This window comes from Heloderma suspectum, chromosome 6 (assembly GCF_057233095.1).
Source record: "Heloderma suspectum isolate Gila_16-S chromosome 6, 16-S_ref, whole genome shotgun sequence".
Taxonomy (NCBI): domain Eukaryota; kingdom Metazoa; phylum Chordata; class Lepidosauria; order Squamata; family Helodermatidae; genus Heloderma; species Heloderma suspectum.
In genome coordinates, this window is record NC_139463.1 from 82165826 (window position 1) to 82180807 (window position 14982).

The window sequence follows — 14982 nt, forward strand, 5'->3', positions numbered from 1 at the left end:
GCTTCCTGCCTCGCCCGGCCGAAATTCAGGCCGGGGAGGAGGCGCCCGGCTGAGAACTAAAAAGTAAAAAAAAAAAAAAAAACGCTCCCGTGATAGGCTACGTGATGATTAACGTAGCCTATCATGGCTAGATCTGCAAAGTCAGCCGTGATAGGCTACGTAAAATGCCATTCGCGTTCCTTATTTGGTCGCTGTAGTCTACGTAAATCTTTACGTAGACTACGGCGAAAATAAGGGCAACGCTATTTGCGACCAAATAAGGAACGGGAATGGCGGCTCCCTATGGGGGCCGCCATTATCCGTACGCGCTTTTTTTTTTTTTAAAGTCACCCGTGATAGGCTACGTGACGATTTACGTAGCCTATCACAGCTGACTTTGAAAATCTAGCCGTGATAGGCTACGTTAATCATCACGTAGCCTATCACGGGGGCGTTTTTTTTTTATTTTATTGGAATGGCGGCGGCGGCAGCCGGTCGAAGACCCGCCGAACCGCCGGCCGGACCCGCCGCCAGGAGGGACATTCGCCAAAGGTAAGTCCCGTCCCGGGGGGGGGTGCAGGGGATGGGGGGATGCGGAGAATTTCTCCCCGAAACTTGTTCGGGGGCCGAACACGTTGGCGCTCGGCCCCCCGAAGTTTCGGGGAGAAATTCTCCGCCAACCCTAACCATCCCTCCAAAACTGCCGAGGGGAGTCCATTTAGACGGGCCAAGGTAAATGCCCTTCTATGTTTATGCAGTTCCAGTAGTTCAAGATAGGGTGCAGCTGTTACAATGTATCTATAGTCCTCCCTGAGATAGAATTCTGGGGCACTATTGAGGTCACTTTGTCTCTCAATATCTGCAATGCGCTGCTTGATAGTCTCCAATGTCTGATCAAAACCCATATTTAATAAAGTCCGCAAGGGAAGCCCCAAGAAAGCTATTTTCTGTTCAGTTGACTGAATCCAACTGGATTTAAAATCGTCTTGCAAAATTAGTGGGGCAAGGCCAGTAGGAAAATATGACAGTCTAAGTCGGTACACAAGAATAGCCTCCCAGACCCTAGCTTCAATTTTGATCTGGTCAGTCTCTAATCTTATCTTTGCATTGGAGACATCCCTAGGAACACCCAATATTGCCCTCAAAAATTTTGATTGTACAAGTTCTAATGTTTGGATATTCGGGAAAGGCCCCAATTGAGAGCCGTACAATAATTGCACTAGTACTTTTGCTTGGTATAATTGGAGGGCTAAAGGGATATAGTAGTTGCCTTTCATTCTCATAAATTGTGCTATTGCGGATGAGCTTCTGCATTTAATGCCACATATTCGCCGTGAGCCTTCCTGGACCCTTTGCTTGGAAGACTACCCCTAAATATTTGAATTGAGAAACCTGCTCAATCTTATGTTGGTTTTTCATCCATGATCTTATTTTTGGTCTTTTTGCAAAAGTCATGATTTTTGTTTTTTGATAATTGATCATCAGATCTCCTTCCTCGCAGTATTCAGTCAACTTCCGCAATGCTCTTGTAAGCCCAATTGGAGTCCTTGAGATAATAGCAGCAGCATCTGCATATAGTAAAATGGTTATATGCCTCCCCACAATTTTGGGGCGATGAAAATTGGTATGGTTTAGCTGGTCTACCATTGAATTGATGTAGAAGTTGAACAAAAGTGGGGCGAGAATGCAGCCTTGCTTGACCCCTTTTTTTGTTGGAACAGCCTTTGTAAGGTGGCCATGAGCACTACAGCAGTGACAGATTTTACTTTCTTGGGCTCCAAGATCACCACAGATGGTGACTGTAGCCATGAAATTAAAAGACGCTTGCTCCTTGGGAGGAAAGCTATGGCCAACCTAGACAGCATAGTAAGAAGCAGAGACATCACCTTGCCGACAAAGGTCCGTCTAATCAAAGCTATGGTTTTCCCAGTAGTAATGTATGGCTGTGAGAGCTGGACTATAAGGAAGGCTGAGCACTGAAGAATTGATGCTTTCGAACTGTGGTGCTGGAGAAGACTCTTACGAGTCCCCTGGACTGCAAGGAGGTCAAATCAGTCCATCCTAAAGGAAATCAACCCTGAGTGCTCATTGGAAGGACAGATACTGAAGCTGAAGCTCAAATATTTTGGCCACCTAATGCGAAGAGAAAACTCCCTGGAAAAGACCCTGATGCTGGGAAAGATTGAAGGGAAAAGGAGAAGGGGATGGCAGAGGATGAGATGGCTAGATAGCATCACCGATGCAATGAATATGAACTTGAGCACACTCCGAGACAGAGAGCAGGACAGGAAGGCCTGGCGTGCTATGCTCCATGGGGTCATGAAGAGTCGGATATGACTGAAAGACTGAACAACAACAACATGAGCACTACATCTGACCTTAAGGGAGGTGTCCCTATATAGAGTCTGAATGAGTAGGAGCAGGCACCTATCAATGTTGGAGGCCTCTAATTTCTTCCATAGTTTGACACTCGAGATAGAGTCAAAAGCTGCCTTAAGGTCTATAAAGGCTACATAAAGTGAGGTGACCTTGTTTGAGATGTATTTCTCGATGAGATGCTGTAGTACCAAGCACTGATCTATGGTAGAGCGACCCTCCCTGAAGCCTGCCTGCTCCTCCACCAATATCATATCCTGTTCCAGCCAGTCTTTAAGCTTCCTATATAAGTGCCTGGCGTATAATTTACCGATAGTACTTAATAAACTGATGGGTCTGTAATTTGCGGAGTCGTCTCTCTTTCCCTTCTTGAATATAGGAACAATAATGGCAGAGCCCCAATCTTCTGGTGTCTGCCCAGTCATGCCAATGTAGGAGAATAGCGATGCTAGAGCCGGACCCCACCATTCTAAGTTATTTTTGACCACCTCTGGAGGGATCACATCTTTGCCCAGTGCTTTGCCCGTTTTCATCTGGGCAACTAGATCATAAATTTCTGAAGCCAGGACCAGGGGCCAAGGCGGAGCATCTTCAAGTGCAATATTCCAGGCCACATGGGCAGCATCAGAATCCTTGTATAATTGATGGAAATGCTTCTCCCAAGCCTTTGGATGAATATAGCAGTCTGGCAATGTTGGTCCACAAATTGGTGAGATCTTCACCAACCGCCAGAATATGGTTGGATCCTTAGATTTGGCTGCTTGAATCAGTTTCTCAGAGTTCTCCTTCCAAGCCTTTTTTTTCTTTTGTATCAGTAGCTGTCTGTAGGATTTTTTCTGTTCAAGAAGATCTTGAGCCGCCTTCAGATCAGAACTGAATTTATACTTTTGATAGGCCTTCTGTAAGGCTTTTTTGGCTTGAACACATTCCCTATCAAACCAGGGCTTCGAGGGTGGATGGTGCCGTTGTTGAGGCACCCTTACTCTCCGAGTGAAGGCTTGTTTCAATTCTCAGGCTAACTCCTGATATAATTCCACCGGGCTCATTATTTGGGTGTTAAGTATTAGAGATGTCCTAATGTTTTGCATGTTGTCTGATGCAAGAATGGCCCGTAATTCCATGTTCATCCTTGGGGTCCATTTGACACGACAGTAAGCTTCCCCCTCAGGGATTATCATAGGCATATAGCGATTGGCACTTCGAAGATAGGGGTGCAGGGCTTTCCAAGTCAATAAGACCGGGAGATCATCACTGTGAAGTTTTGGGATGACCTCCATGTCCTTCAAAAAGGTGATAAACCTGTGTCTAGATTGCCCTGTCCTGACCTTGACTAGAGGCCCATGAGCCACAATAAAGCAAGGCCCGCCAGCAGCTGCCACAGCATGGAAAACACCAAGTGAGCAACTCGCTCCAAAGTTGTCTAGGATTTAAGCCTTTTATGGCTCAGAGTTTACTGTCCCTTCCCAGGTTCTGTTCTTTGATTGTGGAGTGGAAGACCTTAAAGAGGGAGGCCTCTGACTTGCTCCCCTAGCATTCTTCATCACTTTGCCTATGTCAGCAGGATGATATGTTGGTATGGGTTCCTGAGTTTGAGAGGGTACTTTATTGTTGGGGAGGGGACTGTTCAGAGTTCCATGAATCTGATTGGCTCTGGATCTGCCCAGTTATGATGCTGGGACCTAAGCTGGTTTCCAGCACCTCTGTGTCCACTGCAACTGGTCCAATGCATCCCTGACCCTCCAAATCAGAGGCCAAGTCCAGGCTGCTGCTCAGTGTGGGGGTTCTTACTTGAATGCTGGTCTGAAGTAAGGATTAATTTGATTCTTGCTGACATGCTCAGATTTTCAGGCTTAAGCTCATTCTCCTGACTGATGGTAGGTGCAGCAAGTATGGGGAAGTATTGTTCCTTTTGGCTAGGCAAATAACAGTCTCAGCTTTTCTACATGCAGCTGTTACTCCACTGCATCTACTTTCAATTTTGTCACAGCATTGAGATTGGAGCACCACACGAGGAATGTTTCCTTTCCTGCTTTTCTACTACATAACCTCTAGATGGCACTGTGGTCCAAATAGTGTGTTGGAATAGTGCCAATACACAAGAGGAAGTCATGCTTTCTTTCACTTTCACAATTAAATGCCACATTTTCACTGCTCTAAATAACATGCGAAAAGTCTGTTTAGATGCAGAAGTGAAACTGGAGGGACACAACATTGTCTAGAGAACCCATAAACACCCACAAGGAGGGAATGATGAGTGCACAATACATGTTTTGTGTAGAAAAGTCCTCCAGCATACGTTATAGTTGTGGGGGGAAGTGTTAAACCCTTCACGAAGCTCTATGGCCCCAAACCAACTCTCCCCTCCATGATTGCTTTTAACCAAACCAATAAGATCCCCCATGCCCTCTTTGGCCCTTAAGCTCTCACATCATACTGGAGGTGTAGTTCTCTCAAGACCTCAAAAAAGTGTGTGTTTAGCATGGTTAGTTGGTTGTGGGAATTGGCTTAAATAAGATGCATACCTATTTCACCACACCAACATACACACACACACACACACACACACACACACTTGGCATTGTTAAGGTGAAGCCTGCAGAAGCTGACTTACAGAAATGTCTTTCCATGAAGAAAGGCACTCACATGCATTGTACTCTCAGCAGGAGCAGTCACATGACTTATGAATTTGTCTTTGGTAACCATATAATGAATACTTTGGATCCAGTGATTCCCTCAGAGAAGCGGGTGGGCAGAAGATGACTTTCCCACCTTGTACTCTCCTTACCATCCACCCCCCCACACACACACATATTCCTCCGAAGGTCAGGTGCCCCTGAAAGACGGGGTGAGCTGTGTAGTGTAGGGATTATGGTGAAGGGGGAAATTGTAGGAAGTTCAGCAGAAGCACCTTCTGTGAATGGAGCAGAATCCATTCTGCTCAATTCAGGAACAGAATACCTGTGCCTGATTTACTGATATCTCTCACTTCCCCCTCAGATGCCCATGCCACAGCCCACCACACCAAGAATGGTCCCTTGACTATCAGGAATAATGGGGGGGGGGGAGCTGCAGGGATAGAATGGGGATCTTCCCCTTCTGCGACAAAGCTCTGGATCCAGTATGACCTATTAAACAAATAAGCTTAAACAAAATAAATGAAAAGGCCTTGTATCTATTCCAGAGATATAAACCTCAGTCAGTTGTAGCCTAAGCTGAAATTAATTAACCTGAATACATGGGGAAAAAAACAGGTGGAAGAACAAGAGTTTGAAGGGCAAAGCAATTCATTGATTTATTTGCTTTGCTTAATATTCAACCATTGTTTTGTGCCTTATTAGTTTCTTAATGGCTTCCTTCATTTCTCTGGTCTTCAAACTGTAGATAATAGGGTTTAACATGGGTGTCGAAATGCTATATTGGACAGAGAAGAGTTCATCCAGAACTACTGAAGAGGCTGAGTTGGGCCTCAGATACCGAAAGTAGCCAGTCCCATAGAACAAAGCCACAACAATGAGGTGTGAACTGCAGGTGGAGAAGGTTTTCTTTCTAGCTTCTACTGAATGAATCTTCAGGATTGTAGCAATGATGTTGACATAGGAAATTAGAGTAAGGGATAATGAGAATCCCCCTACTGCACCACCAGTAATGAAAAATGTAATTTTACTGATTATTGTGTCTGTGCAGGATAAGCCAAGTAGAGATGGAAGTTCACAGCAGAAGTGTCTGATCATATTTGGACCACAGAACACTAGCTTCAGTACAGGCAGTGTGTTTGCAATGGCATAGAAGAAACCTATTGCCCATGCACCTCCCACCAGCTGTTTACAAAAAGGGATGTTCATGGTTTCTACATAATGCAGTGGGTTACATATGGCAGCATATCTGTCAAATGCCATTGCTGTCAGAATGAAAACTTCAGAGCATCCTGTCAGAAGAATGAAAAACATTTGGATAATGCAGTTATTATATGAAATTGCCTGGCTGTCAAAGAAATTCACCAGCACCTTAGGGACTGTGACTGAAGAATAGCAGATATCCAAGAAAGACAGTTGACTCAGGAAGAAGTACATGGGGCTCTGGAGATGACTACTGTTCTTGACTACTACCATGATGATCATATTCCCCAGCAGTGTTATTGCAAAAATGAGCAAAAATAGAAGGAAAAGGAATATCTGAACTGGGAGCTGGTATGAAAATCCAAAGAGAATGAAATAAGTCACTGTGGTGTTCTGGTTTTCCATTTTTGCTTTAAGGAAACTAGAACCTACAGGAGAAAAACAATACACATATTTAGGGGAAGTGGAGTGGATATCTTTTAGACATGCAACAGGCTAAATAATGTTTCAGGTTTTTTTAATTGGTGAAGGAGGGTGAGGGGGAGAGAGAGAGAACCCATACCATTAAAGATTTAATTCAGCTTAAGTTAAGCATTCTTAACCTGTACTGCAATCAATGCTCATGCTTAAATTTCACCAACTTCCATCCTATGCATGTTTCTTTGAAAACAATCCCTACTTCCAATAAAGTGTGCAGAGGATTGTAGTGTTAAAAATGCTTAACTTTGATTGCATGGTTAATGTTGGTAAACCATTCAAAATGGTTAACTAAGCACAAATGCATTTTTGTAGTTTTCATTGGTAATACAGAAAACATAGAGGGTTAGTGAGCTGGTTGAAAATAGAATAAGTGTGTAGGGATGACAGAGAATTCCACCATGGATCTCGGGGAGGCCGAATGCCAGCGCATTCGGGGCCCCGAAATCTGTGGTGGAATGGCCTGCCCCCCACGGATCCTACCGTGGATCCCCTCGGGACGAGACTTACCTGGGGCGGATCTTCTGGGTGGCGGTGGCTCCAGTGGTGGCTCCGGTGGCGGTTCGGTGGCGGCGGCGGCCAGTTTTCCGACCGGCTGCCGCTGCTGCCATTTTCCGTGTAAAAAAAAAAAAAAAGACGTGATAGGCTATGTAAGATTTACATAGCCTATCACGGCTAGGTTAAAAAAAAAAAACGTGATAGGCTACGTAAATCTTTACGTAGCCTATCACGTCTGACTTTAAAAAAAAATCCGCTATGCTATTTGCGTTCCCCTTATTTTCGCCGTCTTAGTCTACGTAAATATTTACATAAACTAAGACGGGCCAAAATAAGGAACACAAATGGCAGCAGCCATAGCCACCGCCATTTGCGTACACACATGTTTTGTTTTTTTTTACTTCAGACGTGATAGGCTACGTAAAGATTTACGTAGCCTATCACGGCTGACTACAGGGATGCAAACAGTGGCGGCTATGGCCGCCGCCATTTGCATCCCTGCTAGCCAGCGGCCGGATGTCCAGCTGCTGGTGGAGCCAGCCGGCGGCTCTGCAGAATCTCTGCAGAGCACACCCAGCTGGCGAGGATTCTGGGGGGAGGGACAGAGCGCCTCCCCCCCCCAGCAGAACCCGACGGAGCCAGGTAAGGCCAATTTCGTACATCCCTATAAGTGTGTATGATCATCTGCATACCCACTAAAGATAACAAGTGTGTAGCACTTTGCAGTGTTCAGCCCACTTCACAGGAGATATGGTTCCCTTCACTACTAGAATCCTAAAAGTTAAGTCAATTTATTTATTTATTCATCTTTACTTGTGTATTAAACATATTGAATTACCCCTGAAATAAATTTCTCTAAAAGTTTTACAATATTCATGATAAAAATACTGGTAAAATCACAATAAAATCAACAATATAAAACTAATCAAAGTGCCAATGAAGTATGAAAAACAATATCACATTGCAGGGATTAGGATAATAAACAATATTGCAGATACTAAGTTAAGAAAAAGCCAAAATGCTTAAATGTGTGTTGTTACTTTTAATAAAAACCTGGGGGAACAAGTCTTAACCTGCCACCAGAAAGATAGCAGTCTAGGTGTCAGGCAAACTTCCCTTGGAAGAGCATTCCAGAGCTGGGGGGCCACTACTAAGAAGCCCTCTCTCTTGTTGCCGCTCTCTGCACCCCAGAATGGGGGGGGATGTGAAGAAGGGCTTCATCCATTATCACCCATATTGCAGACATGGGCACTGAGGCTGAGAGTAACTTGTCTAAGGCCACCTAGTGAGTTCATGGGAGAAGTGAAATTTGAAGCATTCATCCCACTTCACAAAAGATCTAGTTCCCTTCCCTACAAGAATCCCAAAAGGTAAGTCAAATTATTTATTTATTTACTTATTTATTAAATACATTGAACTCATAAAATAAATTTCTCTACTTGTTTTACAATATTCAAGGTAAAAATACAAGTAAAATCACAATAAAACCAACCAAGTGAAATTTGAACCAACGTTTCCTGATCCAAAGCTGAGTCTCCTTAGGCACTGCACCTCACAACACTGTTTTTCAGTCACCTCACCCTCTTCTGGACTCTTCTTCTGCTCTTTCTGGGGTGGATATATTTGGATCCAATGTATTATCCAATGTATGCAGTGTATCATCAATGTGCATGTGCACCTGTGTGCATTGATAAAACACTGCAAAAAAGCAGACTTGGTGTGATTGTATCAACATTCTCTTTGTGTGGCATTTTACTAAAGAGCAGGAGCATAAGTGTGCATCAGGAAAACAGTGCACAAAAAGAAAAGAAAAACAAATCTTCATGCAATCAATATCAGCAGATGAAGCTTTACATCACTGTATCTCATTTCTACCTTGGACAATTCTGATAATGCAGGAGAGAACTGGTAGTCTCAGAATCTACAGAAATCACCACTTTACAAGAGGTAGCAACAATGTGAATCAACCTTTAGAAGGGCTATTTCAAATGATGGAATTTTCAGACTCACAAAGACTTTTGACTGAGGAACTGATAGCGATCCCAAATTAACTTGGTGTACCACTCAGAGAGCTGTGGCTTTTGGACATTATAGAAATGTAATAAATAGATAACTGAATAAAAGAAAGAAATGTAGTAAATGTAGCAAATACATAAAATGCCCTACCCCCAATTCTTATCAGACCATCTGCAGATGGCAAAGTTGAAGGTGCAAATTTGGCAATCAGTGTGAGAATTCTTAGGGTATCCTCACCAGCCTAAAATCCCACATTTAAAATGGGTCTTTCTGCTTCCGTTTTAAATACAGGCCCACAAGGGGTTCCTTTTTCATGTGGTTCCTCCCCACCCTTCCATTTCCCCCTCCTTCTCCCACTTATCTGAGTCTTCCATGTGTTTCATTGTTCTGCCTCCTCTTCTTGAAGATTTTCCTTTTTCACAGAGAGAACACAGGTGGAACAGAAGTGGGGTAATTTGATAGGTCATTATCTCTGATCTTTTTAACAATGGAATAAAGGTCATTTACTGCAGGAGATTTGCCTTCCACATTTACTGTGGAAGGCAAAAGGAAGAGGGGCCGACCAAGGGCAAGATGGATGGATGATATTCTGGAGGTGATGGACTCAACCTTGAGGGAACTGGGGGTGGTGATGGCCAACAGGAAGCTCTGGCGTGGACTGGTCCATGTAGTCACGAAGAGTCGGAAGTGAGTGAATGAATAAACAACAACAGCAGGAGATGGCCTGGAGGTTAACAAAGTCATCTAAAGGGCCCACAAACTTCCATGAGTAAGCAATCTCAGTAGCAGGATAAAAGCTCCCTGAGAAGAAGCCATTAAATGAGAGCTTCGGCTATTGGGCTGTAGAGAAATAAATAAATAAACTTACCAATGGTCAGCAGCCCTCCTCTCAACAGCTGGAAGCCACCCCTTCCCCCCCAGAAGCTTCTGGAACTTCGGGGGGGGGATGACGGCTGCCAACAAGCAAGAGGAACATCACCACCATAGCTGAACAATTGATGCCCACCCCCACCACCCCAACAAAGGGGGAAAGGGGGAGGAAGTGAACCAGGAGACATTTATTGGAATATTTCCCTCCCAAACTCCCCAGTTTTGAGCTGGAAGTTTGGGTGCAGCTTAAAGAACAACATGTATAAAATGCATGTAGATCACAGCAGATAATCTATTCTTCCTCCTAAACACTACCATAAGGAAACAAATCCAGCAATGCTCTGTTTTCTGTCATCAAGAATGGGTGTAGAGGAGGGAATTTGGTTAGGAGCAGGTTTTCTCACCCCGATAGACAAACTGCATCTGTCCAAACCCCTACTTTTATGAAACTATTAAAAATGCACACAGTTTTGTCTGTTTTGCCATCCTGATATTCTAAGACTGGACTCCTTTAATGGGAGAATGGAAGAAAATTACCTGATATCCTTCAGTATGATTCCTCTGCTCCCTCAGGCCAAAGATATAGCAAACTCTCATTTTAATACCAGCTGGATCCAACTCTGGAGAGATGATTTTCATCATGGAAGTGATGCAGAAAATGCTCATCCCAAGAGAGCAATTAAAGTTAGTGAGGGGAATTTTGTATTGCTGCATGTGTATGTGTTATAGTAGTAGAGAACAATTTTATATCACTGTGCAAACAGTGGATAGCTGCTAGGTACATTTATCTTCAGCTGTTTATTCTGCAAAGACCACCTCAGTGGATTTACACAGAGGAGAAACTTAGCTCTGGGTTAGATCCAGAGATTTACCTGTGGAAGGGGGCAGGTGGAAGCTGAATTTCTCGCCCTGTCCTGTCCCCAGGAGCCCCAGAGGTCCCTCCTATTAAAATCGTCCCCTGAGGTTGAGGGGACTCTGCAAAGTGAGGTGAGCTTTGTTACACATGGATGAGGGGAAAGATTGCAAAAAGGAAAACTAAAAAAGGGACTTAAGCACCTTCTGTGAGGAGACCAGAAAGTGGCTTTGCCTGATTTTCCACAATCTCATTCCCACTGAGCCGCCCTGCCAGAGTCCGCCCTACTCCACAGGGTTCTCTGAATTCAGGGGAGCATTTGAAGGGGCCTCTGAGGCATGGTGGCAAGGGGACCAGGTGGGAAAGTCAGCTGCTGCCTACCCCATTCCCCAGGAAATTGTCTGGATCCAGTTTAAATATGAAGAAACATTGGAAGGAAGAGCTGGGCCTTGAAGTTGCCCATCAGAAGCACCTGGACAGCAGACTGAGCAAAGCACTCAGCTCATCTGCTCACAGTCTTCCATACTGCAGTAAAATGAAACCAGAAACCCGTGGTGGAATGGCCTCCCACCCCCCACCCCCACGGATTCCCCCCCGGGATGAAGCTTACCTGTTGCGGATGTTCCGGTGGTGGCTCCGGCAGTGGCTCTGGCGGTGGTGGCGGCTGGTCTTTCGACCAGCTGCTGCGGCCGCCATTTGCATCTGTTGTTTGCCGTGATAGGCTACGTAAGTACTTACATAGCCTATCACGGCAAGAAAAACAAAACAAAACAAAAACAGCGTATGCAAATGGCAGCGGCTATGGCGGCCGCCATTTGTGTTCCCTTTTTTTGCTGTTTTAGCCTATGTAAATATTTATGTAAGCTATTACGGCGAAAAAAAAAGGTAACATAAATAGTGTAGTGGGCGCTATTTACGTACTTTTTTTTCGCCGTAATGGCTTACGTAAATATTTACGTAGGCTAAAACGGTGGGGGAATAAAGGAATGCCAATGGCACCCACTATGCTATTTGAGTTCCCTTTTTGTTTGCCTTAATAGCCTACGTAAATATTTACGTAGGATAAAATGGCGAAAAATAGGGAACACAAATGGCGGCCACCATAGCTGCCGCCATTTGCGTACACTGTTTTTTTTCCCTGCCGTGATAGGCTACGTAAATACTTATGTAACCTATCACAGCAGCCTGGCTAGATGCAAATGGCGGCCGCTATGGCGGCCACCATTTGCGTCCACAGCAGCCCATCTGCGGCCGGAAGTCTGGCTGCGGAGAGCCCTGGCTGGCTGCTCCGCAGAGCCGCCACGGAGCGGAGCCGGCTGGGCAGAATTGCGGGGGGGGAGGACCAGATCACCTCTCCCCCTGTTGAGGATTCCGGGGGGAGGGACGGAGCGCCTCCCCCCCCACCACGAATCACATCCGCAAAAATGTGAGTTTCGTACATCCCTAGAATGATTACTTCTAAATTTCCATCTATACATCATATCAGCATATGTAAATTTTCTGCAAATAACTATCCTCTTTTGTCCACTTTTTTGGTGATGCATGTCCTCTTTTTTGGAAACTCAGAAGTGTCCACCCTACCCGTGCCACAGCCCACCCCACTCCAAAGGCTTCCCTGAGAGCATTTTTCAGGCGGCTCTCTGAGGGATGGCAGAGAGAGGACCAGATGGGAAAGTCAGCTGCTGTGCTGCCCATCCCCTACTGCAGGAAAATCTCTGAATCTAAGCCAAATAGGACCTAACTAAGTAATGAGCTTAGAATAAAATGAAGAGGCCATGCATCTATTCAAAGGAAACAAATGTCAGTTGAATGAAGCCTAAATTGAATGGATTATTTATTTATTTATTTAATTTATATTCCACCTTTCTTGCAAGGAACCCAGTTACTTGTTCCTCAAATACATACAAACAGACCTAGGATGAAGGAACAAGAATTTGAAAAACATGAACATTAATTGATGTCTTTGCTTAAAATTCAACAATTGTTTTAAGCCCTCTTAGTTCAACTCTGCCTCAATGACAAAAGCTTTATTGATTTGTTTAACATTTAACCATTTGATTTAACATAAGGAACCATTTGTCTGATTAGTTTCTTAATGGCTTCCTTCACTTCTTTGGTCTTCAAACTGTAGATAATAGGGTTTAACATGGGTGTTGAAATGCAATATTGGATAGAGAAAAGTTCATCCAGAACTATTGAAGAGGCTGAATTGGGCCTTAGATATCGGAAGTAGCCAGTCCCATAGGTTAAAGCCACAACAATGATGTGTGAACTGCAGGTGGAGAAGGTTTTCTTTCTAGCTTCTACTGAATGAATCTTCAGGATTGTAGCAATGATGTTGACATAGGAGATTAGAGTAAGGGATAATGAGAACCCCCCTACTGCACCACCAGTAATGAAAAATGTAATTTTACTGATTATAGTGTCTGTGCAGGATAAGCCAAGTAGAGATGGAAGTTCACAGCAGAAGTGTCTGATCATATTTGGACCACAGAACACTAGCTTCAGTACAGGCAGTGTGTTTGCAATGGCATAGAAGAAACCTATTGCCCATGCACCTCCCACCAGCTGTTTACAAAAAGGGATGTTCATGGTTTCTACATAATGCAGTGGGTTACATATGGCAGCATATCTGTCAAACGCCATTGCTGTCAGAATGAAAGCTTCAGTAGCCCCTATCAGAAGAATAAAAAAGATCTGGATAATGCAGTTATTATATGAAATTGCCTGGCTGTCAAAGAAATTCACCAGCACCTTAGGGACTGTGACTGAAGAATAGCAGACATCTAGGAAAGACAGTTGACTCAGGAAGAAGTACATGGGGCTTTGGAGATGACTATTTTTCTTTACTACCACCATGATGACGACATTCCCCATCAGAGTAATTGCATAAATAAATAAAAACAAAAGAAAAAGGATAATTTGGACTGGGAAATTGTATGAAAATCCAAAGAGAATGAAATAAGTCACTGTGGTATTCCAATTTTCCATTTTTGTTTCAGCAGTACTAAAACCTGTAGGGGAGAAAACATCAGAAATAAATGTAAGAAAAGTGGAATGGATTCATTAGAATAAAGCAAGGTGTTGCATCGTTCAATTTTCCATTGATGAAAGGTGTGGCAAGAAGACTCCATAGCAATAAAGATGTCATCCAGAGGAGAAAATATTGTGAATGTGTTGAAGAAAAGTGGGGTGAATGTATTTCAAAAATGCCACAGGTGAACTGCTCAGTATAGGCTAAATGTTTCATTGATGAAGGGGAAAAAAATCCATGGATTTCAAAGGCCTGCTTTTAAGAATGACAAAATCTAAATTGAACCCCATAACAATAAAAACGTAATTTTCATCCAGATTAAGTAAGCATTGTTAATTGATATTGCAATCATTTTTTCATTGATGAAGGGGAGGTGGGATTTCATAGCAATAACGATGCAATCTTCAGCTAAATTTAAGCATTCTTAATCTGTATTGCAATCAATGCTTCAATTTCACTTTGAAATGCATAGTTCAGTCCTCTGTATGTATTCTTGAAAACAATCCCTACTTTCAATGATGTGAGCAAAGGATTGCAGTGTTCAAAAAAATAATGCTTAACTTTCATTGGATGGTTAATGTTGGTAAGCCATTCCACACCATCACCTAAGCATGAATGCATGTTTGTAGTTTTGATCAGTAGTGTAAAAAACATGGAGTAGTTCGTTATTGCAGGTTGAAGATTGAATAAGTAATACAATCTTGTGTATACCCACAAATGATAATGAACTGACATATTTTTAGCACTTTCAAGTGTTCACACCACTTCATGGAAGATCTAGTTCCCTGCCTTACAAGAATGCTGTAAGGTAAGTGATCTCCCATTTAGCAGATGTGGACACTGAGGCTGAGGGAGTGTAACTTGTTTGCCTAATGAGCTCATGCCTCATCATGGCAGATGTGACATTTGAACCAGAGTGTACTGATTCCAACCTCAGTCTCCTTCGCCAGTACACCACATCACTCTTTTCTAGGGATGGCGGAGAATTCCGGCCCAGAACTTGGTGAGGCTGAATGCACTGGCACCCGAAATCCATGGCGGAA

At 43.6% G+C, this 14982-nt stretch overlaps 2 protein-coding genes across 2 annotated transcripts; both read right to left on the minus strand.

The window, feature by feature from the left end:
* Positions 1-5660: 5660 nt before the first annotated feature.
* On the minus strand, positions 5661-6602 carry LOC146341485 (olfactory receptor 5BS1-like). Its single transcript, XM_084808355.1, has one exon. It carries the CDS (start codon positions 6594-6596, stop codon positions 5661-5663), a length of 936 nt encoding a protein of 311 aa, XP_084664481.1. The 5' UTR covers positions 6597-6602.
* Positions 6603-12951: 6349 nt separating this feature from the next.
* Positions 12952-13896, minus strand: LOC146341486 (olfactory receptor 5BS1-like). The gene has a single exon (XM_084807487.1). It carries the CDS (start codon positions 13894-13896, stop codon positions 12952-12954), a length of 945 nt encoding a protein of 314 aa, XP_084663613.1.
* Positions 13897-14982: the final 1086 nt, after the last annotated feature.